General features: G+C 38.4%; 2 protein-coding genes, 1 long non-coding RNA gene and 2 other non-coding genes across 7 annotated transcripts; 3 read left to right on the top strand and 2 right to left on the bottom strand.

Annotated features, from left to right (window-relative positions):
* Positions 1-2,544: 2,544 nt before the first annotated feature.
* Positions 2,545-2,991, bottom strand: LOC129875208 (HMG1/2-like protein). The gene is made up of 2 exons (XM_055950653.1): positions 2,875-2,991; positions 2,545-2,814 (listed from the first exon to the last, which is right to left on the bottom strand). The coding sequence occupies exons 1-2, from the start codon at positions 2,989-2,991 to the stop codon at positions 2,545-2,547; spliced, it is 387 nt and encodes a 128-aa protein (XP_055806628.1).
* A 14,358-nt stretch (positions 2,992-17,349) lies between these two features.
* On the top strand, positions 17,350-20,833 carry LOC129874558 (uncharacterized). Of its 3 annotated transcripts, none has more exons than XR_008762924.1 (5): positions 17,350-17,453; positions 17,649-19,633; positions 19,808-20,032; positions 20,135-20,309; positions 20,391-20,833. It is a non-coding gene; the product is annotated as an uncharacterized LOC129874558 (long non-coding RNA). The 3 variants fall into 3 exon arrangements; XR_008762925.1 differs by having other exon boundaries at positions 17,350-17,761; positions 19,257-19,633; XR_008762923.1 differs by having other exon boundaries at positions 17,352-19,633.
* LOC129875372 (small nucleolar RNA R24) lies at positions 17,737-17,840 on the top strand. Its single transcript, XR_008763168.1, has one exon. It is a non-coding gene; the product is annotated as a small nucleolar RNA R24 (small nucleolar RNA).
* LOC129875398 (small nucleolar RNA snoR74) lies at positions 17,874-17,973 on the top strand. The gene has a single exon (XR_008763187.1). It is a non-coding gene; the product is annotated as a small nucleolar RNA snoR74 (small nucleolar RNA).
* A 281-nt stretch (positions 20,834-21,114) lies between the features above and the next one.
* On the bottom strand, positions 21,115-25,166 carry LOC129872171 (leucine--tRNA ligase, cytoplasmic-like). The gene is made up of 2 exons (XM_055947055.1): positions 25,030-25,166; positions 21,115-24,757 (listed from the first exon to the last, which is right to left on the bottom strand). Exon 2 carries the CDS (start codon positions 24,727-24,729, stop codon positions 21,490-21,492), a length of 3,240 nt encoding a protein of 1,079 aa, XP_055803030.1. The 5' UTR covers positions 24,730-24,757; positions 25,030-25,166; the 3' UTR covers positions 21,115-21,489.
* Positions 25,167-26,206: the final 1,040 nt, after the last annotated feature.

Genomic DNA, 26,206 nt, shown 5'->3' with positions numbered 1-26,206 from the left:
GATGGTAGGAGAAAAAATTGCTAGTAATAGTGCAATCGCAATCTTATATATATCATAATATATATGATCGATGGCTCACTGTTATTACATGTGCTTTGACCAATAGAACTCATGCTTCTACTATTTGCGTGCCCAGTAGTTAATAAATGGACAATTTGTGTAGAGAAATTTTATGGGTAAATCTCATAAATGCTCACTAAATTATTACTTTCCTTTGTTTAAAAAAAATATCTAATTTGACTTAGCACGGAATTTAAGTAAACAAAGAAGATTTTTCATTCTTATGGTTCTAAATTAAAGTTATGTTAGATATACCAAAATGTTCTTTAATTTTGTGATCTTAAATATGTCACGTGTAAAGCTGAAATTAAAATATTGTCAAAAAAGTTTTTTCAACTTTTCACGTAGCATGTTTATATTAACATAACTTTAATTTAGGACTACAAAATTAAAAAAATCAATATTTATTTTCTTAATTTTGGTGTCAAGTCAAACTAGGTCATTTTTTTTTAAAAGGGAAGAATAATAATGTTTGTCTTGTGAAAATAGTGTCCGTTTACATATTTTTGCTAGGAAAATTGACCTTTTTGGCTCCGAATTCACCACATAGGATAAAAGCATGGTGACATTGGCATTCAACATGAGTACAATATCTACTTGGTATGCCTTTCTCAAATATTTCTACTGAAACTGAAATATATGGAATCCTTTCAATTTAAACAGTACTGTTGACATTTCATTGGGTAGCAGTGAGCTGCCCAATTTAATTTACACAATTTCCAGTACTGTTTCTCTGATTGATAGCTTAGGTACGTACTTGGTAAGTTTAATTTAATTTGCACCCGCAGAATAATGAACATCATTCAGATGTGGCGTGCGTGCGTATATTAAAAGTCATCATCACCTGAAATTAAAGCATATCCAAAGTTACATATATTTGTTTTTCCTATCCAACTTTAAGTACATATTAGTATGCCCCCCTATCCAACTTTAAGTACATATTAGTATAACCCCCCCCCCCCCCTATTTGTTTTTTGTGACAAGTTGTTTGTTCCAATTTATTTGAGGAATTGAGGTACAAAAATCAAAATACTTAAATCTAATTATAAATTCTAAGTATAGACTAAAGGGCAATCCAGTGCACTTAAGCTCCCGCTATGTGCAGAGTTTGGGGAAGGGCTCGACCACAATTGTCTATTGTACGCAGCCTTACCTTGCATTTCTGTTACAGGCTGTCAACTTTACCAGTTACTCCAAGGCTCCCCTTCAAGTATAGACTCTTCATATATTTTAAAATAAATTTATAATATTTTTAAAAATTATGTGATAAATACTACATACCAACATATAACTGATTATTTGAAAATACAATATGGCGCATATTCAGATTAATCGGATTTCAATGATGATATCAGACATCGAATGAAAATCAAAAAAAAATAAATAATGAAAAGCTTGGTTAAAGAGTAATCCGGATTATGGAGTAATGTTTTCTTCTCACTAATAAATTTTACAACTTTTCTAAAGACAAATTTACACCCAAACACAATCACTACTTTGAAATACATATATTACTGCTACCTCTGTCCCATATTAGATGGGCATCTTACTAAAAATGTTTGTCTCATATTACTTGATCACTTACTAAATCAAAAATAGAATTAATTATAGTTTTCCTATTTTATCCATGCAATTAATATGACATTTTGAATGTAAAAAATTCTCAATACTAACTATTTCTATACTTTATGTATATTGCATAGATATAAACAAATGACAGAATGGTAAAGTCTTCTAATATATTAATGATTTCTTAATTATCATGTAAAGTTGAAAATGTTAATCTAATATAGGACGGAGGCAGTATCTTTTAAGCTTCATTTCAAATTTCAACCCAAGTTCAAATGCTTACACTATATTAAAGTGTTTTCAAACTACTGCTAGCTAATTATATTGGGCAGTACTGGTGGAGAACTTTTCACAGACTATTCACTTTACGGTATTCCAATCACTAGAGGATCTTTTTCTCATTCTCTTAATTATTATTATTATCTAGCTACTCCTACGTTATTCAGAGGGAAATGTTATACGACAGATTTCAAGGTCGTAGTACCGTAGGTACTCAAACATCTACGATGACATTGTAAATACTTGTGCATTAATATGGCATTGATTGGTCCCAAAAGCCCAATAGGAAAAGGTAGAACGGAAAGCTATCCTAACTTCAATAGAGAGCATAAATCAAGAACAAAGATATCTTACAAACAAACTAGACAACTAGCAAGAGACGAATAAGGTGGAAATACATACATTAGCCATGAAGGACAAACACCTACTGAATTAGGATTAAGCAGCATCAAAGTAAAATGCAGATAAAACTATTGAGCTATACAAGCAGCTTCTCTAGTGTCATCTTTAACCCCCCAAAATAAAAGCAAACAAATTGCAAGTATTACATGGTAAAAAAGAAGAAGCTGTGTATAGAAGATATTACCCAAGCTTCTTCATCCATTAAAAACTACTTCAATCATCATCCCCATCTTCCTAATCAACCTCGAACAGTGACTTGTAAGATTCCTTTTCTTCAAAAGCTCCAGCAGCTACTCCCTCGTTATAAGCACCCTTCTTCTTATAGTAATCCGCCAGCCATTTCTTTGCCTCTGCCATGTAAGGAGCTTTTTCAGCATCTGACAACTGTTTCCACTTCTCTCCACCAGCTATACCGACAGCGGCCATAGATTTATTTTTCGGATTCTTCTCCTTGAACTGCTTCCTAAAATCCTTCATAAAAATGAAGAAAGCACCTGCAGGCCTCTTGGGTTTATATGGATTCATGGCAGACCTCCGTCCTCACTCAACATAGAAAGCTCTTACAGGGCTCTTAGGTTTTTCAGGATCCTTGGCAGCCTTTTTCGCTTCTTTAGTCTCGAGAGCTTTCTTCTTCACGCCGAGCATGTTATTAGCTTTGGCATTGGATTTACCTCCTATCATGGTGAAACCTCCCGCGTTGAGAAAATGAACGAGAGGGAGAAAAACAAAAAGATATTCCCTAGTTCATTGTGGTTTGGTGAAGTGAGTGTGGGCTGAAAGGGAAAGATAATAAGGGCTTCGGGGAGGGACTCAAAGGAAATCTCATACTTATGGTCACGATGATATACAAGTCTTTAACGACGCTTGTGCAGAACTAACAGACTTAATACAAGTATATGATTTACTATGCATCATTTCTGTTTCATTGTGTTTCATCTATCTTGTGCATCCATAGATAAACTGAAAACAAATAAATATACCAAATTTATAAAGGGCTTGATGTTACCTGGATGTGAATAAGATGGATTTCCCCAATCTTTGGAAACACAGGATGGATCAACGGTTTCTTCCTCAGAGTCCGACAATTCTATTAGTTCCATAAAGACTTTCTTCACTTCTCTAGTCTCGGGAGCTTTCTTCTTCATGCCGAGCATGTTATCAGCTTTAGCATGGGATTTACCTCCATTCATGATGAAACCTTCAGGATTGAGAAAATGAACCAGAGTGATAAAAACAAACAGAGATATTCCCTAGCTTCATTGTGACTAGGTGAGGTCAGTACCGGTACGGGCTGAAATCGAAGGGATAAGAAGACTATGGAGGGGACGGACTCAAAGGGAATCTCATACTTAATAATAGTCACGACTCTCATGATGGTATACGAGTCTTTAACTAGGCTAATAGATTGTTTTAAGTTGTTCAGAAATGGCAAAAATTAACAAAAATTAGAACTTAACCCCAATCAGCCAGCATGATTTATCTGAATCGTTTGTTCACATTGTGTCTGTCATCAATCTCATGGATAAAGAGTAAACTGAAAACAATAAAATAAGCAGTCAAGGTTACCTAAATATGAATAGCATGGATTTCCCCTATCTTTGGATCCACCTGGTGGATCAACCCTTTTTTCTGATAACTGCACTGCCTCCATTTTAACTTTCTTCGATCTTCTTGAAGCTTCAATGTTGTCTTCAACATTTTCTACCTCCTCGTCGTCGGAACTGCTGAGTTCCTCAAAATGTCGAATGTTGGTAAGAGATTTCTTTGAGTAGAGAAGGACTTGGAAGGTGAACTTGTCAATGAGAAAGAAGATCAACATGTCCCCTAGCTCCAACTTGTGATGCAACACAAACCATGGCCAGTCTCCTTCACGTATGAAATAATCAGATGCCTCCTTCACTATCTTAGCTTCCCATGACATTCCCTCATCCGTTATCAGTAAGGCTGTCTTAGCCAACATCTTCTTGTGTTCTTTGACAAAAGCAGCCGGCATTCCCTAACAAGTTTAGGAAAAATCTGTTAGCAAACTGTATTGAAAACAACTGATGAAACAACAAAAATAAATTGTGAAATAAAAGACAGAATCATAACAGAAAACTAAAAAAATAAGAACAGTGTCTGGAAAAATTATGTAGAACAAGAAACCGAGCTCACTGAATGCATAGTGTGTCCTTAATGAAATTATTCCCCTCAATGTACCTAAAGGTTTTGGAATTTTTCCTCCCATGATAGAACGATTTACTCACCAGAATAGTGGTACAACAAATTATGGTGAATACAAACCACTCGAAAGCAGTATATCACACGAGTTTTTAAGAAGTGCAAAAAAGAAGAAGAAGAAGATGTGTATCAGAAATTTTCGTAAGGAACAATTTCGAGGATTAACAGATATATATAGTCTGTTTGCGGCCTTTTTGAAAAGGTACCTGTTGGGAAAGGTTTTGTAACACCTCTCAAAAATTTTCCCTAAAATTCGGACCCTTCTTGTATACGTGTAGGGTCTAACTCAATTATTGAGAAGTATATGCTTGAGTTAAGATGAGTCCCTGAGTAATTGAAGAGTGTTGGAGGTGATGTGGGTCACAATGGACCCCTAGGACCAAGCTAAGTCCAAAAGGTTCGTCGTGGCTAAAGTTTTTGGATGAGTTCGTTTAAGGGGTCGGCTTCTAATGACCCTATCTTTTGAAAGATGACAATCTGGGTGGCCCACGACCTATTAAACTAAATGTCGTCGAGTCTTCTTTACAACGCCACTAAGAATGTAATTTTTGGAGTTCGGAGTCAAAAAATATGACGATCCTAAGACGAACTAGCACGACAGAAATTATAGGCCTGGGCTGTAACTGCTGGGGATCTGTGCTTGGCGCCGCAGTGGCGCGACGCGCCACTATCGCGCCAGGAACACGCCTCAGTAGTTTGTCCCCTGGTGCGGCACGCCACTACGAGGTGTGCAGGGTTTTTCAAGCCAAATTTCCAGAACCCAAAAAATATGGCCTTGGCGCTGTAAGGGCACGACGCGCCACTATCGCTCCAAGAATGTGCCTCAGTAGTTTGGTCTTTGGCGCGGCGTGCCACTAACCGATGTGCAGGTTTTTAGGCGTAATTGACCTGGCGCTGCAAGGGCGCGACGTGCCACTATCATGCCAGGAGCGTTTTAGCCTATTTTTCAGAATTTTTGAGAAGGGGCAATTTGGGAATTATCCTAAATTATATATGTATCATCCTTGACCAATTTGGGAATATATTTTCAGCCCCTTCTCTCTCTCTAAAAGCCCTAGGAGTCTCTCTCTCTCTCTCTTCTTCTTCTTCTTCTTCTTTCCCATTTCTAACAAGGAATTTCCTCTAAGAGCTCCAAGATTCGAGTTCTCCATTAAAGACCCGACATCAAGGTTTTCTCCAAGTCTTCACTAAGGTATGTAAGGCTACTCAAAACATGGGTTGAGTCCACCCATGTGCCCTACTCTTGCTTTGAGGTTAGATGTCCATGAAAATGGAGTTTCTTGGTATGGTTTATGTTTGAATGAGCTTTGTCCCCTATTAATTTGATTCCCTATGTGTTGATGTTGTTGAGCTAAGAGGTTCCTAAAATCTTCATGTTAGTATGAGTTGATGGAGATGATTTGTTAATATGTTTTATTGATCTTTTTAACCATGTGATTATGTGGTATAAGTCATTTTCCTTAAATGTGTTATTCTACTTGAATTGTTAGGCTAAAGCCATAGAGTTGTGATGAGTCTTGAGGAGATGTCATAAATGCTTATCTAAATGAGGCTTGATTGAGTTGAAATGAGAATAGAATTGATGAGTTGGCAAGGTCCTAAATGAAACTAGCCGTGAGGGCTTGTTTGAGATGATTAGATGGAGTCTTATGAGCATAGAGTCATGGGAGGAGTATCGAGCACCGAGGCGGGTGAGAGTATAGTCCGTACTCGAACTCCAGAAACTACGCCGCCAACGTAGGTAGGGATGGAACCGTTAAAGTCGGATGCTTCCCGTGGGATCGAACCGTTAAAGTCGGATGTTTCCCATTTATTTGTCCTAAAATGATAGGACTTGACTAATTGATGGAATCCATGATTAGAGAGGCGTTCATGTCCTGGCAAGGTATGGACGGACGTGGCAATGACGTCTGATTGTTATACTATCACTGGCTCATAAGTGATGATTGCCGGATAAGAGAAACTCCCATTTAGGTTTTGATAGTGCTCCGAGTCAGTTGAGTTGAGTGGCTTATGAGTTAGTCCCGTCTAAACCATTTCTTGTTAGACTTAGGACACTTGAGTGAGTTGTTATGTATATATATATATGAGTTGAGATCTTGAGTTAATATTGATGTTTTCTTGATGTTTGTTTCATCTGACCATTTTACATACTCGTACATTCCATGTACTGACGCCATTTGGCCTGCATCGTTTCATGATACAGAGACAGGTACCAGAGATCATCAACCGGCGCACCGTTGATTATCCACACACTTCCAGCTACTTGGTGAGTCTTCCTAGTTCTGGAGGATCTTGAGCTCCTTGTATAGTTTTGTTTTGTCTCCTTATTTTGATTGTTGGTAGCCATGGGCTTGTCATTGGCACCTCCTAGACTTTGATAGAGGCTTCATGGACTAGAGTGTGGGAAGGTTGGGCTGCTTTTTTTTGAGAAGTCTTATTACATTTGTTTTGATGAGTTGATAGTGATTGACCCTCGGCCCTTATATTATGAATATTGTATCTATGATTGAGTCTTCCTCTGAGTGAATGTGAATGAATGATAGTGTGACTAAATTAGGTGGTTCGCTTAAAGGCCAGAAATAGCTTTCGAGTGCCGGTCGCACCTAGGGTACCCTCCCGGGGCGTGACAAATATGGTATCAGAGCACAGAGTTCAAGTGTCCTAGGGAGTCTATGAAGTCGTGTCTAGTAGAGTCTTGCTTATGGGTGTGTTGTACACCACACTTATAATCAGGAGGCTATAATACATTAGGAATTATTTCACTTCTTTCATACTCTAAAATTCGTGCGATAGAGTTAAACTCTATAAAACTCCTTTCTAATTCGTGCATTTGTACGTTACAGATAATACCTCCTAAACGTATGGCTAGCCAGAGGAATGTTGATAACGCCGAGATGCCCCAGTCAGAGGTATGCCCATCGAGGGATATAGGCCGACCCGCAAGATATGCGGAGGCACCCCAAGTACCTGCTACTCCGCCTGCACCCACTTTAGAGAAAGAATTTCGAGGGGCAATTGTTATGCTCACTCAATTAGTGGCTGCTCGGAACGGTAACCAGAGTTCGCCGACTCTTAGCTCTAGTTCCCAAGAACCGTCTGCTGCCACTAGAATTAGAGACTTTCTGAGAATGAATCCATCGGCATTCACGGGTTCTAAGGTTGAGGAAAATCCCCAAAATTTTATTAATGAGATGTGGAAAATTCTTAAAGCTATGCATGCTATGGAGGTTGAGGGGTTTGAGTTGGTGTCCTACCAGCTCAAGGATGTGGCAAACATCTGGTATAACCAATGGGAACAAGGTAGAGGTGAGGATGCTGAACCTGCTATGTGAGATGAATTTGAGGGAGCCTTTCTTGACCACTTCTTTCCCCGAGAATTGAGGAAAGCGAAAGTGGAGGAGTTTGTGAATCAAAAATAAAAAGGCATGACTGTTAAAGAGTACGACCTGAAGTTCATCCAGCTGTCTAGGTATGCTCCAAAAATGATTCCAGATATGAGGTCAAAGATGAGGAAGTTCATCTCCGAATTAGGGAGGCATGTGAAGAAGGAGTGCAAAACAGCATTGTTGATCTCGGACATGAATATTTCGAGATTAATAGTGTATGCTCAACAGGTGGAGGATGAGAAAAGAAAAGACAGAGAGGAGCAGCTGAGCAAGAAGGCAAGATCAGCGGGCCATGAGAATGAACAGAGGCAAAACAAGGGCAATAGGTCCTTCTTCCAGAAAAGGCCTCCCAATTATGTCTCATCTACCGCAGTGCACTTATATCACAGAACAAGTATTATCGGCAAGGACAGAGTCGCCAGAATTTCAGACCTCAGGTCTCTCAATCCCAGACTAGCGTGAGTCAAGGTTCGAGAGGGAAGCCACCATGCGGCAAGTGCGGTAGGCTCCACTTGGGGGAGTGCAGAGCGGGAAGGGTTGATTGTTATAAATGCGGCCAAATGGACCACTTTCAGAGGAAGTGTCCAACAAGGGAAACAGGGCCCAACATTCTACCACTGCACCACCGGCTAGAGGTAATCAGAGGGGTACTACTTCAGGCACCAGCGGAGGTACAAACCGTTTATATGCTATGGGTAGTCGCCAAGATCAAGAGAACTCTCCAAATGTTGTGATGGGTATGATTCGAGTCTCTTCTCTTGATTGCTATGTTTTGATGGATCCAGGTGCCACCCTATCTTTTGTGACTCCTTACGTGGCTAGTAAATTCAATAAAATTCCTGAATGTCTTTTTGAGCCTTTCAGTGTAGCTACTCCTGTCGGTGATTCTATCTTAGCTGAGAGAGTCTATAGAGATTGCACTGTATCAATTCATCACAGGGATACCTTGGCTGACTTGGTTGAGTTGGACATGATTGATTTCGATTTGATCCTCGACATGGACTGGCTTTATGTCTGTTATGCTTTAGTTGATTGTAGGACTCAAATTGTTAAGTTCAATTTCCCGAATGAAGATGTCATAGAATGGAAGAGTGGTCCTGTTATGCCTAGGGGTAAGTTTATTTCTTACCTTAGGGCCAGGAAGCTAATCTCAAAAGGGTGTATCTATCACATTGTCCGAGTGAAAGATGACAATGTTGAGTCTCCATCCCTCGAGTCGGTCCCGATTGTCAATGAATTTTCTGAAGTCTTTCCTGAAGACCTGCCCGGAGTCCCTCCTGATAGGGAGATCGACTTTGGGATTGATGTTCTTTCTGATACCCAGCCTATCTCAATCCCTCCATATAAAATAGCTCTGGCTAAGTTGAAAGAGTTGAAAGAACAGTTGAAGGACTTGTTAGATAAGGGATTCATTAGGCCGAGTGTCTCACCATGGGGTGCTCCGGTCCTATTTGTGCGAAAGAAAGATGGGTCCCTTAGAATGTGTATTGATTACAGGCAGCTGAACAAGGTCACCATAAAGAACAAATACTCTCTCCCCAGAATAGATGACTTATTTGATCAACTTCAGGGTGCCACTTGCTTCTCAAAGATAGACCTGAGATCCGGCTACCACCAATTGAAAGTGAGGGAGTGCGATATTCCAAAGACAGCATTTCGGACCCGTTATGGCCATTTTGAATTTTTGGTCATATCCTTTGGGTTGACTAATGCCCCCGCAGCTTTTATGAATCTCATGAACCGGGTATTTAAACCATATATTGATATGTTTGTGATTATATTCATAGATGATATTTTGGTTTACTCCAAGAATGAGGAGGAGCACGTCCATCATCTTAGAGTCGTCTTGCAAACTCTGAAGGACCAGGTATTGTATGCAAAGTTCTCCAAATATTAATTCTGGCTTGCATCAGTGGCTTTCATGGGCCACATTGTATCTGGAGATGGTATTCAGGTTGATGCTCAGAAAATTGAGGTAGTGAAGAATTGGCCCAGACCCACATCCCTGACAGAGATGAGAAGCTTCTTGGGTTTGGTCGGATATTATCGAAGGTTTGTAGAGGGATTCTCATCCATATCATCACCATTGACTAAGCTGACCCAAAAGAAGGCTAAGTTCCAATGGTCCGATACTTGTGAGGAGAGTTTCGAGAAATTGAAGACCAAGCTAACCACTGCTCATGTCTTGACTTTTCCCGATGGAACAGAGGGCTTTGTGATCTATTGTGATGCATCTAGAATTGGATTGGGTTGTGTACTGATGCAGAGGGGAAAGGTGATAGCCTATGCTTCAAGACAACTTAAGGTTCATGAGAGGAACTACCCAACTCATGACCTTGAGCTGACAGCTGTGGTGTTTGCGCTTAAAATTTTGCGCCACTACTTGTATGGAGTGCATGTTGATGTATTCACCGATCACAAGAGCCTGCAATACGTCTTTAGCCAGAAGGAACTCAACCTGAGGCAAAGTAGATGGCTCGAGCTACTCAAGGACTATGATATGAGCATCCTCTACCATCCAGGTAAAGCTAATATTGTTGCTGATGCTCTTAGCAGGTTGTCTATAGGTAGCACTGCCCACGTGGAGGAAGTAAAGAGAGAATTGGTGAGGGAGGTACACAGATTAGCCCGATTGGGAGTTCGTCTTGAAGAGAACAATGAAGGTGGAGCTAATGTTCAGGATGGAGCTGTATCCTCACTCGTGGTAAAGGTAAAGGAAAAGCAAGACCAAGATCCCATCCTTCTCCAATTGAAGGGAGTTGTTCACAAACAAGAGGTAATAGTTTTACCAAAGAGGGAGATGGTGTGTTGAGGTACCAAAATAGGTTGTGTGTACCTGATGTCGATGATGTTCGAGAGAGGATTATGGCCGAAGCGCATAGCTCCAGATACTCTATTCATCCGGGCTCCACAAAAATGTATCATGACTTGAGGGAAATCTATTAGTGGAGTGGGATAAAGAGAGATATTGCATAATTCGTTTCCAAGTGTCCGAATTACCAACAGGTGAAAGTTGAGCATCAAAGGCCATGTGGCTTGGCTCAAAATATCGACATTCCGGAATGAAAGTGGGAGATGATCAACATGAACTTTATTATGGGTTTACCGAGGTCCCGAAAGCAACATGATTCGATTTGGGTGATTGTGGATAGAATGACGAAATCAGCTCACTTCTTGGCAGTTAAGACTACTGACACCGTAGAGGATTATGCGAAATTATATATACAGGAGATAGTCAGATTGCATGGGGTCCCCCTGTCTATCATCTCAGACAGAGGAGCTCAATTCACTTCCCAATTTTGAAAATCCTTTCAGAAGGGACTGGGTTCAAAGGTGAACCTTAGTACGGCCTTTCATCCCCAGACGGATGGCCAAGCGGAAAGCACCATTCAGACGTTGGAGGATATGTTGAGGGCATGTGTGCTTGACTTCAAAGGAAATTGGGATGATCACTTACCCCTCATAGAGTTTGCATATAATAATAGCTGTCATACAAGCATTCAAATGGCTCCTTATGAAGCTTTGTATGGGAGGAGGTGTAGATCACCCATTGGGTGGTTTAAAGTTGGTGAAGTTGAGTTAATTGGGCCCGATTTTGTTCACTAAGCCATGGAGAAGGTGAGAGTTATTCAAGATAGGCTGAAGACAGCCCAAAGCCGCCAAAAATCTTACACCGATGTGAGGAGGAGAGACTTAGAGTTTGAGGTGGGTGATTGGGAGTACTTGAAAGTGTCACCCATGAAGGGCGTCATGAGGTTCGGAAGAAAGGGGAAGCTTAGTCCTCGATATATTGGTCCTTACCAGATTACGAGGCAGATTGGGAGTGTTGCCTATGAGTTGGAGTTACCCTCAGAGCTGGCCTCTATTCATCCGGTATTCCACGTTTCGATGTTGAAGAAGTGCTTAGGAAGATCCCTCGTTGGTAGTCCCCATTGATAGTATTGGAGTTAAGGATAGCTTATCCTATGAAGAGTTTCCGGTCCAAATTCTTGATCGCAAAATCCACAAATTGAGGAACAAAGAGATCGCCTCAGTTAAAGTCCTGTGGAGGAATCAATTTGTTGAGGAATCCATGTGGGAAGCGGAGGAAGACATGAAATCTAAATATCCCCATCTATTCGTGCCTACCGATGAGATTGTTGAAGGTAATGTCCATTTTCTTGACTTAAAAATTTGTTTGCGCATTATGAGTTTGATTGGTAAATTGTTTGAGAATTTGATTGACTGAATGACTGAATTCTGATTGTGATTTATACCCCGAGTCCATTCTTGGTTATTCGTCATCCGAGGACGAATGATCCCAAGGGGGAGATAATGTAACACCCCTCAAAATTTTTCCCTAAGATTCGGACCCTTCTTGTATATGTGTAGGGTGTAACTTAATTATTGAGAAGTATATGCTTGAGTTAATATGAGTCCCTGAGTAATTGAAGAGTGTTGGAGGTGATGTGGGTCACAAGGGACCCCTAGGACCAAGCTAAGTCCAAAAGGTTCGTCGTGGCTAAAGTTTTTGGATGAGTTCGTTTAAGGGGTCGGCTTGTAACGACCATATCTTTTGAAAGACAACAATCTGGGTGGCCCACGACCTATTAAATTAAAGGTCGTCGAGTCTTCTTTCCAACAGCACCAAGAATGTAATTTTTGGAGTTCGAAGTCAAACGATATGACGATCCTAAGACGAACTAGCACGATAGAAATTATAGGCCTGGGCTGCAACTGCTGGGGATCTGGGCTTGGCGCCGCAGTGGCGCGGTGCGCCACTATAGCCCCAGGAACACGCCTCAGTAGTTTGGCCCCAGGCGCGGCGCGCCACTACGAGGTGTGCAGGGTTTTTCAAGCCAAATTTCCAGAACCCAGAAAATATGGCCTTGGCGCTGTAAGGGCGCGACGCGCCACTATCGCGCCAAGAATGTGCCTCAGTAGTTTGGTCTTTGGCGCGGCGCGCCACTAACCGATGTGCAGGTTTTTAGGCGTAATTGACCTGGCGCTGCAAGGGCGTGATGCGCCACTATCGCGCAAGAAGCTTTTTAGCCTATTTTTCAGAACTTTTGAGAAGGGGCAATTTGGGAATTGTCCCAAATTATATATGTATCATCCTTGACCAATTTGGGAATATATTTTCAGCCCCCTCTCTCTCTCTCTAAAATCCCTAGGAGTCTCTCTCTCTCTTCTTCTTCTTTCCCATTTCTAACTAGGAATTGCCTCCAAGAGCTCCAAGATTCGGTTCTCCATTGAAGACCCGACATCAAGGTTTTCTCCAAGTCTTCACTAAGGTATGTAAGGCTACTCAAAACATGGGTTGAGTCCACCCATGTGCCCTACTCTTGCTTTGAGGTTAGATGTCCATGAAAATGGAGTTTCTTGGTATGGTTTATGTTTGAATGAGCTTTGTCCCCTATTAATTTGATTCCCTATGTGTTGATGTTGTTGAGCTAAGAGGTTCCTAAAATCTTCATGTTAGTATGAGTTGATGGAGATGATTTGTTAATATGTTTTATTGATCTTTTTAACCATGTGATTATGTGGTATAAGTCATTTTCCTTAAATGTGTTATTCTACTTGAATTGTTAGGCTAAAGCCATAGAGTTGTGATGAGTCTTGAGGAGATGTCATAAATGCTTATCTAAATGAGGCTTGATTGAGTTGAAATGAGAATAGAATTGATGAGTTGGCAAGGTCCTAAATGAAACTAGCCGTGAGGGCTTGTTTGAGATGATTAGATGGAGTCTTATGAGCATAGAGTCATGGGAGGAGTATCGAGCACCGAGGCGGGTGAGAGTATAGTCCGTACTCGAACTCCAGAAACTACGCCGCCAATGTAGGTAGGGATGGAACCGTTAAAGTCGGATGCTTCCCGTGGGATCGAACCGTTAAAGTCGGATGTTTCCCATTTATTTGTCCTAAAATGATAGGACTTGACTAATTGATGGAATCCATGATTAGAGAGGCGTTCATGTCCTGGCAAGGTATGGACAGACGTGGCAACGACGTCTGATTGTTATACTATCACTGGCTCATAAGTGATGATTGTCGGATAAGAGAAACTCCCATTTAGGTTTTGATAGTGCTCCGAGTCAGTTGAGTTGAGTGGCTTATGAGTTAGTCCCGTCTAAACCATTTCTTGTTAGACTTAGGACACTTGAGTGAGTTGTTATGTATATATATATATATGAGTTGAGATCGTGAGTTGATATTGATGTTTTCTTGATGTTTGTTTCATCCGGCCATTTTACATACTCATACATTCCACGTACTGACGCCATTTGGCCTGCATCGTTTCATGATGCAGAGACAGGTACTAGAGATCATCAACCGGTGCACCGTTGATTATCCATACACTTCCAGCTACTTGGTGAGTCCTCCAAGTTCCGGAGGATCTTGAGCTCCCTGTATAGTTTCGTTTTGTCTCCTTATTTTGATTGTTGGTAGTCATGAGCTTGTCATTGGCACCTCCTAGACTTTGATAGAGGCTTCATGGACTAGAGTGTGGGAAGGTTGGACTGCTTTTTTTTAGAAGTCTTATTACATTTGTTTTGATGAGTTGATAGTGATTGGCCCTCGGCCCTTATATTATGAATAGTGTATCTATGATTGAGTCTTCCTCTGAGTGAAATTGAATGAATGATAGTGTGACTGAATCAGGTGGTTCGCTTGAAGGCCAGAAATGGCTTTCGAGTGCCGGTCGCGCCTAGGGTATCCTCCCGGGGTGTGACAGGTTTGCCTGTTGAGAAAAGGTTTGCAATTTTTCAGACAAGGTTGCAATCTTTCAGAAAATTCTGTTGGAAAAACAGATTAATCCGGGAAAGAAAGAAACGGGCTGGGTCACGGGTCAAGATTTTTAATTAATTAATTAAATAAATAAATAATATTAATTAATTAAAAAATTAAAGAAAATTTGGTCCAAAAAGATTATCAATCATATCAATTGACCAAATCCAAATCCAAAGGCGAGCGACGACGACAACGACGCGAAGGGAGACCCTCTTATTGACCCTTTAGCAATATGAAGGAGTGCTTCTACTTTTAAGTAGGAGACTTTTTATTTCCACCATCTATGTGGGATAAATGCTTATTTCATACAGGAAGAGAGAATAAATTAGTTTTCCCTCCACTTCTTTTCCTTTCATTTTCCATTCAACCTATCAATTAACTCAATAAAATCAATTACAAAGAAAATATTATAGTGTAAATGGGTACTCTTAAAAAGAAAGAACTTACTATTTTATCCATAAAACCTTCCTCAAGTAGGTTGGAGAAAGATGGATGCTTGTTGTTGGGATTGAATGGCATTTTGAAAATTGAAATGACATAAGAAAGAAATAGGGGAGAAGAGAAGAGAGGGGGAAACTAGCAAGTGCTGGTGAATAGGGTTGGGCATAAAATATCGAAAATCGAATTATCGAATCGAATTATCGAATCGAATTGGCTATTTTGGTTTTTCGGTAATTCGATTCGGTATTCGGTATTGAAATATAAAATTCGGTATTTCAGTTTCGGTATTTGATATTCGGGAAATACCAAATACCGAATTTTTTAATTTTGTTTTAATTTTTTATTTTTTTATTTTTTTTATTAATACAAAAAAACTAGAAAAAAAAAAGAAAAATTATCAAAAAGAGAAAGTTTAGTAAGAGGAAACTATCCCATTTTTTCATTTTTCTTACCATTTTCATTTCAACTTTCCCACGTTTACAGCATACTATATGCACACTTTCAAACACGTACATTATGGATAACTACTAAAATTTAAATTCATGTACATGTAAAAATTATAAATTCTAATTTCAAAATTATGCAATTGATTAAGAATTCTAATTTCACTTTGCATGATTCACCACGTCAGTTATCTACATAAATTATTTGGTAGTTACATTGAAAACAAAATATTCCAACTCTTTCATATCTTTGCAAGAACTAATTAATAATTAGTGCAGTGATGTAGAGTTTTTGGATAATTCAAAAAAAAAACATATGTATAAACATTATATGTGATATATTAAAGATTTTTATTTTCACTCTTTTTCATCATTTTTATTACGTGGTAATATTTTTTTTATTCTGTATCTATTCATAAATTATTTTCTCTTTGTTTACGATGTATCATTTCTCCTCCGTAGAATGTGGCTTCAGAGCAATTTCGATTTTGGTATTCGATAAGTTAAAATGCATATATTACTTAATTATGGTGTAATGATAAAAATGTAAGTTAAGATATGTATTCCTTAGGTTAATGTAAATATTAAATGCGGATAAATTTTTATTGTACATTAACTATTAAAAAAATATGGTATTACCGAATATCTTACCTTACCGAAGTTTGATTTATCGATTACCGAATTATCGAATCGAAGTTTAAAAGTTCGATATTTGATATATACTTTGAATTACCAATTACCGAATTATCGAATTCAAACTTTAAAAATATCGAACCGAATATCAAACGTTCAACCCTACTAGTGAAGTTGTACGTTTTTATATTGGCGAGTCTCACTATTGTTACTGCACCTTTTCACGCTACACACAGTGTGAGGCCACCTATCAATTTGTTACTACTTGCCGAGAGCTGTCTGTCCTCTGTAACTCTCTTTCACTATTTTGTTTCTCACTCTTCTGAAATTTCTTCTTTTTTTCTCTCACTAAAACCATCCCAAACTTGTCCTATTTTTTTTTTTCACACTATTATTTGTAAATTACTTCTACTTACTAGTTTCTTTCTTATAAAAAAGAATTCACCTCTATGTATTGGTGTATCTCACTTTATGAACTAATTAGATTATAATAACAAGGTAGAGATATAATAACAAGGTAGAGATACAGCTTTGTGTATATATATTTCTTTTGGATCTTATTTATTTTATTGAGCCGAGAGTCTTTCGGAAACAGTCGTCCTACCTTGTTAGAAGTCAGGTCTGCGTACACTTTATCCTCCCCAAACCCACATTGTGGGATTTCACTGAGTCATTGTTGTTATTGTTGTTGTATCTTATTTATGAAATTATATTGATTATGTTGTTGTAATAAAAATAATTCACATATTTGGATAATAAAAATACTAATGCAAATGGCTCTATCTGTTGGAGACCCATCCATCTTTCCATTTATGTGATAGTAGGGGTGGACATAAAATATCAAAAACCGAATTACCGAACCGAACCGACTAATTTGATATTTCGGTATTCGGTATTTGGTACTTCGGTTCGGTATTCGGTACCAAAATTTAATATTTCGGTATTTCGGTTTCGATTTCGGTATTTTGTAATTTTTCCATTCGGTATTCGATATTTACCGAATATCGAAATTATTTCTATTGGGCCTCCTAAAACTAAAAGACTCATTTTTTTACATAAAGGGCTATAGGCCCATTGTTATAATTTAAGTTCAGCCCAATTATCATTTATCCTAATCTAACCCTAACATAGTAACACTTAACTTAAGCCTCATTAGTCATCACCTCAATACTTTTGAGAGTGACTTCAGTTCTGAGTTCACCTTCAACGCTTCACGCCCCTTCACCTTCATCGCTTCACGCCGCAGGTAAGTTCTCTTTGCTTCTTCTCTTCCTCTTCTAGTACATGGTAAAAACATTTGCTCAATGAATTCCCTTTGCTTTTGGTTTGAATCCAAGATGACACAATAACTTGGATATATTTATATCTCATTATTCTTCAAGGGCATTTTTCAGACAACGGGTATTTTCTTCTCATTTCTATGAGAAATTACCTTTTGCAGGGTGCCTATATAATGCTACTTATCACGATTGGAGTATGTTCTTGTTTATCCTCAGCATTTCTTCAAATTTAAAGTAACCAAATTATATCAAGCAGTGATGAGATAGCTAACATGTAAGGAGATCTATTTTAAGCTTGGATCAGCTTTGGATCTTCCATGAAATTTTCTTGTTACGCTTGGCTTCTGCGCTTCATCTCTTAAATTTTCTTGTTACAAAACCTGATGAAAAAAGCAAGGACCTATTGCCTTTTTTGTGAATGGGTCTCTCGTAAACTTTAGGGACATCAAAAATTGCATTGTTATTGCCATATAGGTTGTATCATGTATGTTAGTCATATTACAGAGGACCTGGTAGAAGACTACTGCTTGGTGCAGCTTTAGGTGTAGGATTTTTAGTTGCAATCTAATTTTTTGTACTTCCAACAGCGGATATTGAAATTGGGGCAGCCACATCTGCACTCTGATTGTTGTTGTACTTCTAATGACACAATATTCAGATGAAGAATTACTCTTTTAGATTGAAGGCGACACTTAACTACTTAATAAAGATATGATCTTTCCATTCCGCATAACAGCCAAAGAAGAACATCAAAAGACAAAATTATGTAAACAGTCAGAAAGCTCTAACCATGAGTTGTAAAAGCAGAAATCTTCACATCTTTTATTGTTGCTAATGTGAATATGATGTACTAACATATTTCGTGTGGACTTTGACTTCAATATGGGATTACCGAATACCGTACCGAACCGAATTTTGATTTACCGATTACCGAATTACCGAACCGAAGTTTGAAAGTTCGGTATTTGATATATACTTTGAATTACCGATTACCGAATTATCGAACCCAAACTTTGAAAATACCGAACCGAATACCGAATGTCCAGCCCTATGTGATAGTTTGAATTTAAGGGGGGGAAATGAAGTATTTTGAAAATTATTGTCTAAAATATGTTATATTTTCCATGTCTCAATTTGTGTAGCACAGTTTGAATTTGAGAGTCAAATAATTTAAATTTGGTCGTGAATTTAGATATGAAATCTTTAAGTTTTACATATTTGAAAACTACGTAGGAAGTATTATAATTCACAGTAATTAATAATTTAAGATATTTAAAAGATATATGAAAAAATTACAATTAAAAAAGATTTATTTGAATCTCAATACCCAAAAGGTGTCACATAAATTAAAATGGAGAGAATAGTATTTTTGTGGGAAAATTTCCGTAAATGACAATTGTTTGGGTCTAATTAATTACTCATAATTAGGGCCGTTTAAAACCGAACCAGGACCCACTCCTCACACAACTATTGTTTGTGTAGTGTGAAATGGTGCACTAACAAAAGTGAGACTTGCCGGCATATAAACGTACAACTTCACCAGCACTAGTTTTCCCCTCTCCTTTTTCTCCTCTTCTTACTGTCATTTCAATTCAAAATGCCAGTGGATCACAACAACAAGCATCCATCTTTCTCCAATCTACTTGAACAAGGCTTTATCGATAAAATAGTAGTTTTTTTTTTTTTTTTTGAAACTGGTATCTTTATATAAAATACTAGTAAGTTTTTTTCTTAAAGTCTATCTATAAATTGATGATCCTATTTGTTAGCGAATGCCGGCTGCTTTAGTCAAAGAACACAAGAAGATGTTGACCAAGACGGCCTTACTTAAAACGGATGAAAATATGTCTTGGGAAGCTAAGATAGTGAGGGAGGCATCTGATTATTTCATATGTGAAGGAGACTGGCCATGGTTTGTGGTGTATAACAAGTTGGAGCTAGGGGACATGTTGATCTTCTATCTTGTTGAGAAATCGACCTTCCATGTCCTGCCCCACTCCAAGAAACCTCGTACCAACATGTTTTGAGGAACTCAGCAGTTCCGAGGATGAGATAGAAAATGTTGATGAGAAAGAGGACGAGGAAGAGAACATTGAAGCTTCAAGAAAATCTAAGAAAGTTAAAACAGAGACAATAGAATCGTTAGGTAAGTGTAGCACCCATTTCTTTATGCACTTAATTGGTTGCATATTTTGTGTACAATCTTTGAAGGACATTAAATTAAAGGCTTGTTAAAATTACGTTAGTTTTGCTTGAGTGCTTTTTTCCCCCTTTTTGATCTGGGAAAAATAGTAATGCTTAACAAATATTTTCTTGAAAGCCCATGATACACTGTCCACCGAGTCGGTTGATGATTCTATAGAGATCCTAGATGGTACCCCAAGAAGCAACAGAGGGAAAACGAAATTTTCAGACATGGTTGCGCATTCTGTTGAAAACCTAGGCCATTGTGATGTCTCACTTGACATTCGTATCGAAAGAATAGAGATTGAGAACTTGCTAGAAGGTGTTGCTTCTTCTTCTTTTACAAGAGAGGACCAATTAAGTGAGTATTTTGATCTTGCTCTTATTTGCTAGTATATGAACATAACATCTCGTTACGTGTATATTTTGTATTAACACAATGATCTTAATTTTCTGTGTGAAGTAAGCGGCAGTGAAGGCTGCAAAATGCACAGGCAACAATTCAGTATTTTTTATGATGTGCGCAAGACAGTAATGGACAGAGAAGGCTACATATCAAAGAGCAAAAGCTAATTTCAAGTCTTAAGAATCCATTCTTTATATCTTTTATGCATCCTTCGTACATCTGCTGTGGTCTGGTAAGCTCTACAAATTAACCATCAGTGTATCTACTTTACAATACTCTGATCTTTATTCAAACTCAAATTTTCTTTTGGCAGTGCATAAAGTTGAGATTTGCTAGGAAATGTATCCCGGAAAATTGCAGCAACATAGTACTACGTGTAGCAGGCAGGGGATCTTGGCCTGTATCATACTATCTGGGAACCGCACAAGCTAAAATTAGCATTGGCTGGAGAGGATTCGTGCTTGACAATCAGTTAAAATTAGGTGATGTTTGTGTATTTGAAGTGATTAAAGGCACTCAGATCTTCATGGATGTCACTATATTTCGTGCAGCTGGGAGCAAGCCAATGCAGGAAACTGATGGGCCAGATTTTAATTAATTTTCGTTACAAATAGATAGTTACGAAGCGAAAGGTTTCTAAAATTTGCTCAATATGAAATTAAACGAGCTATTATATTCTATAGTTCAGTCTTGCCTTTCTGACAAATTTACATTTATATTTTTGTAATGCATATATATATATTTTGTTGGTTTTGAATCTCAAGTGCCATTCAATTTGAAGAAAAATAGAAATGATATGATCGATTGGTGTCTTATTAAAGCTGATTGTCAGCTTATTTCCTAGTGTTGTGTATTGGGAAAAAAGATGACTTATTTATTTTCAATTTGGTTCTAATTGACATGGAAAAAAGAATCAAATTCCGCCATATACCTTTTATATTAACTCAATTCACTTAACGTAACAGATCTCCACTAAAGAGAAGGTTCCATGGGACTCTGGCAAGAAAGAAATGGGACAAGCAGTTACAAATTTGATCTGAACAAATAAAGGCCTTAAAATCTGAAATTATCTAAACTACTCAACAAAATACAGTCATGCTTGGACAGGTTTTACAGCATCAAAAGACAATGAAGCTATAAGCAGAAATGATCAAAAGCAGATACAACTCGGAAACATTGTAGAATGGAAAACTTGAAGATGTCCAAAGTATCAAATTGCTACACAATGAGTGAGTACTAATGTGGAGATAAGTGCAGTTGCTCCATATTCAGGATTGTCAGCAGAGAACTTCAGCAAGTAATAGAATGAAGGCAGAATGCTGGGACAAAAAAGACCTAGAAAGCGAGAAGTATCACATCATTTAGGTCTCAAACAAGAACTGTTCATAACTTATGCTGCAAAAATGATTTACTCAGAGAAAGATAGCAGTTGGATCCCCTGGTGAGGGAGGATTCTGCTTCACAACTGCAGCATGAGGCCCCGCTCTCTCCAGAGCATCGTCTTTCATAGATAAGATTTCCAATGTCTCAAGACCAAGCTGTCTCTTGATCAACTCCGAGTTCTTCTCAAGGACTTCAATCTCACCAAAAGGAAGCTTCAAGTCCAATGCTTGAACCCCAACAGCCACAACTTCGTCTTTCTTGAACCTCAAGAATGGCATACAGAGCTTTTGTATTTGTTTGAAATTGCCTTGTTGCCCAATATCACTCTTCTGCAATTCAGAGAGGATTTCTTTGTCAGGTGCAAAGGAGCCGGTTGAATTGTCGAATTTCCTCTGCAGGATCTCCAAACATTCCTTTTTCCATCCACTATACTGCTCATCCACATATATCAGGCCCACAGAAGGTTTGTTTTGGCTACTCAAATTTGCATTTCCTTTCTTTGAACCAGAAACTTGCTTCTGAAGCAGCTTCCGCATCGAGACAATAGTGTCTTGCAAATATTTGTTGGCCTTCTTAAGGCTAAGATCTGGCAAATCAGCCTCTGGCCACCCAGCTTTTATGCCAAAACCATCCTTCTTCAAAAGCTTTCTCCAGGCATATTCAGCATAGTGTGGGCAGATTGGAGCAATAAGTCTTGTTTGAACATCCATAAATCGCCATAGCAAATTCCGGTTCATGCCTCCTGAACCACAGGAAAGCCTGTACTCATCTCTGGCAGCCTGAAGATCATAAAAACCAGTTTTCAGAGCATCCCGGAACATGTACTCACTGTAGTTCTTCTCTGTAGTCCTTACTGCGATATTTATTTCATTAGCAAATACGCGGTCTGCATATGTGGATGGTGGCCCAGTTCTTAAAGATGTCTCTGCATCAAGAACTTCCTGCATCCATGCTATTTCTTTTGTGAGACGTAAGATAGCAGCATTAGCTGTTTCAAAGACAAAGTTAGCATCATCCATCCCATCACCCGCATCAGCAAGAGAAAAGCGTGTGGCATCAGCTGAAAACTCTTCAATTGCCTGCCGGAGTGTTCGGAAATTACCAGTGGACTTGGACATCTTCTCAGAGTTCAGCATTATATGCCCATTGCATCTGAAACCACTTGGCCAGTGGTGCTTAGGGAAGATGGCAGTGTGGTTATAGATGCAAAAGGTAAGATGATTCTGAATAAGATCCTTGCCAGAAACTCTGAGATCGAATGGATACCAGTAGAGAAATTCCTGCTTCATCTCCTTTAGAAGAGAAGAAGATATAGAAGAATTTTCAGGAAAAGGCCCATCACAGAACAAGAATTCCCAGACCTCATCTGTCAAGTGCTCTGGTTTCACTGAAGAATGATCATTACCATACATGTCCCCTTTCTGCAAGAAGTGTGCCACTGTGTAATATGCCATATAAATAGTGGAATCGGATAAGGACTCGACTAAGAATTCCTCATCCCAAGGAATACGAGTTCCAAGCCCAAAACTGCGAGAACAAGCCCACTGATTAAGCCAGCTGAGAGTGTGCTCAAAGCCATGCCGTGTCTCATCAGAGTAGAGATTCATACTGGCCAAACACTCCTCTGCAGCCTTCCTCCATTCTGATTCTCCATAAGTAAGATACCATTGATCAGTCAAAGCCACAACACACTCATCACCGGATCGCGACATGACTTTTTTCTCAGGTTCACTATATACTACAGCTTGATTTGTCTCCAAAAGGTTGCTCCTGATCAGACCTTTCGCTTCTTGGACTTTCATACCAGCAAATTCTCCAACAATCATGATTCCCTCATAAAACCCACCCTTGTAAATTGTTTTCTTTGCCTCGTCAAGCTTATCTCTCTCATTTTGACTCTTGATTTTTTTCTCAATGCAAATTCTCTCAGCTGACCTGTCTCCAAAATCTGGATGGTTGATAATCGGAACTATCTCAAACGCCATGACCCACTCATCCTTCACACCAAATTTGGCCCTGAAAGCTGGCTTTGACTTCAAATCATGGAGGGCCATATAATCATCTGGGGAATCACTGGGAACACTTGTTACAATTCCAGTACCCTTTTCAGTAAGAACAGATAACATGGGCAGAGTGTATATTATCTCATTAAATGCCAAGGGAGACCTCAAGGGCAAACCTATAAGATCTTGACCAGACAATTCAACCAAACAAGTAGGCTTCTCAGGGATCTGAGACAACCTTTGGTAGGCTAGATTAAGAGCTGCCCTATAAGTCATGACAAAAACTTCAGTATCGTTAATCTGAAATGCCCCATATTTTCCTTCAGGCAAAACCCAAGCATTTGTTTGCCCATACATGGTCTCTGGTCTCAATGTAGCTGCTGCAAGAAATACCTTTTTCCCCTCCAGAACACTCATCTTTGGTGGAAAAGGTGAGACAACTTCCATTTTAATAAGAGTATACTCCTGAGGAATAACTCCTTCACCAGAAGCACGGTCATGGTCAGCACATGGCTGACCATCTAGGGGTGAATATACGGTGTACCTGAGATCTTTAACAATCTTTCCCAGGGCCTTCAGCTTCCGCATTTGCCACCGTACAAATGAATCAAAGTATGGATTTATGTCAGTTGTAATAAAAGTCCTCCGCCAATCACAACCCAATCCAAACTCCTTCAGATCCTCTACAGCCAGTGGAGGAAAGTATGTTAGCCAGTAATACGGGTCTGTAAACTTGGTAATCTCCTCATCCGACAGACCATAACTCCTCATTATCTCCCACTGGTACTTATCACCACCAGTCTTTGCAACTGCCTTCGATTTCTTTCCTTTAAATTTTCCACCTGGTGCGGGCTGATTTCCTTCAGTCTCAACCTTCACTTCTGTTTCAACACTCTCCTCTTCCCTAACAGGAAAAACAGGTGGGTTCCCAAACTTCGATATCTCCCTCGAAAGCTTATCCGAAGATGCCTTTATGGGCATCCCAGTGCAGTGAAACGCAAAAGGCAAAAGAACAGTAGCACCTCTCAATCTGTGATATGCTGCTGCAAATTCTAGTTTTGACAATGAAAAAGCATGGCCTAAATGTAGATATCCATTCATATAAGGAAAAGGGAAATTCCCAAAGAACTTTTCCCCCACTTTAGGAGGTGATTCTTTAGGTTCAGCTTTGAAAACATCACCTTCTGTCCACCACTTATGAACCTGTTTCTCAATCTCCAACAATTGGTTCCTTCGGGCAAAACTTCTGCCACTCTCTTCTGCCATCACTTCTCTATCAGCAAGCCCACAGAATCTACATAACACAGGAAAAACAACAACATCTTCATAATTATATCTTCACAGATCCATCAAGAACCATGTTTAATTAACTTATCAATAACCCCACCACCAAAGACTGAGACTTTATGATTTGTTTTCAACACAAGAATGATGGGTATTTCAAAAAATGAAAGAAAATAACAGATCGAACTGATTCAGGATAATTAGCATAGCTACTAACAAATATAATTCAAAAAAATTGAGAAACTTATATAGAAAAATTGACAAATAAGGAAAAGGGCTTACCTTGATTTGCTTAAATTGGATGTCAATACAACATATGATGAAAGTTGCTTAGGCTGAAGTGAATATCTTCTCAGTATATGAGACGCCACAGTGAAGAATGAGAATCAAAGTCGAAGGGTAAGGTTTATTAGGTTTTAGCTTTCTTTTGTCTTTACTATTCAGCTTACCACTAAACTTTAATGGTCCCTGCAAAAGTTGGATTAGGCAATTTCACCCCACTAGATTTTGTTATCTCCTTTATAGCTTCTTGAAAATTTATTAAAGTTGAACTCCCTCCATTCCATTTTAGTTGTTAGGATAAGAAAATTAATAAGAAATGCAATTTGACTAATATAATTCTATTATAAATATTCTTCAATCATTATGGGAATTAGTCTCAATTAATAAATTATTAATTTATACATTAAATATCATAGATTGATCTATTCTATATTGAATGATATGCAAGGAATACCAAAAAATTAACAAGAAATAATCTTGTAACTTTAAAATAGCTTTATTGAAAATTGTAGTAATAGAGTAGAGTTGTACTAATAACTTTTTTCACATTTCAAAATGATTTAATTACTAAGGATAAAGTTGAAAAAAATAATTAATTGTTTCTTGATTGTTTAAATTGACGACTAATTTGGGACAGTATACCTAACAACTACAATGGGATAGAGGGAGTATAAAGTAGTATTTTGTAAGTATAAATACTACTCCTTTACTATTTTCGAAGTACATGATTAATATTATATAACCCAACAATTTTGCTATTAGTAAATCATTATTTATTATATAATCAATAGAAAGGAAAGATGTTCGACGTATTAGGTGCATTTGTATTTATAGAAGCTTTCATCGCGTTTATTTTCATTATTGATTTAGTTTATGCATGATTAAAAGGGCATTGAAATGGTCAAATCTCCTAAATATTCACACAATAAAAAGAAAAAAGGAAAAAAAATATATTAAGACAATTACAAATTTCATTCTATTTCCATTACTTCATTACTTAATCGAACAACTCCAAATTCAGTTATTTCAATTATAATAAATGACTTTTCAAATTGGTCAAAACTCTTTATGATATCGGTTGTTGTTTTATTTGTCATCGCAGATTTAGCTTACAATGTGTCACGCCCCGGGAGGGTACCCTAGACGTAACCGGCACTCAGAAACCATTTCTGGCTCC

The sequence above is a fragment of the Solanum dulcamara genome, chromosome 11, assembly GCF_947179165.1.
Source record: "Solanum dulcamara chromosome 11, daSolDulc1.2, whole genome shotgun sequence".
Taxonomy (NCBI): domain Eukaryota; kingdom Viridiplantae; phylum Streptophyta; class Magnoliopsida; order Solanales; family Solanaceae; genus Solanum; species Solanum dulcamara.
Note: the sequence above shows the minus strand (reverse complement) of the source record. Positions and strands in the feature narration are given on the sequence as shown.

Coding starts and splice junctions, on each gene's coding strand:
- LOC129875208 (XM_055950653.1), bottom strand. CDS start 2,991: ATGATAGGAGGTAAATCCAATGCCAAAGCTAATAACATGCTCGGCGTG. Junction 2,815..2,874: donor CTGAAAAACCTAAGAGCCCT/GTAAGAGCTTTC, acceptor TATAAACCCAAG/AGGCCTGCAGGTGCTTTCTT.
- LOC129872171 (XM_055947055.1), bottom strand. CDS start 24,729: ATGGCAGAAGAGAGTGGCAGAAGTTTTGCCCGAAGGAACCAATTGTTG.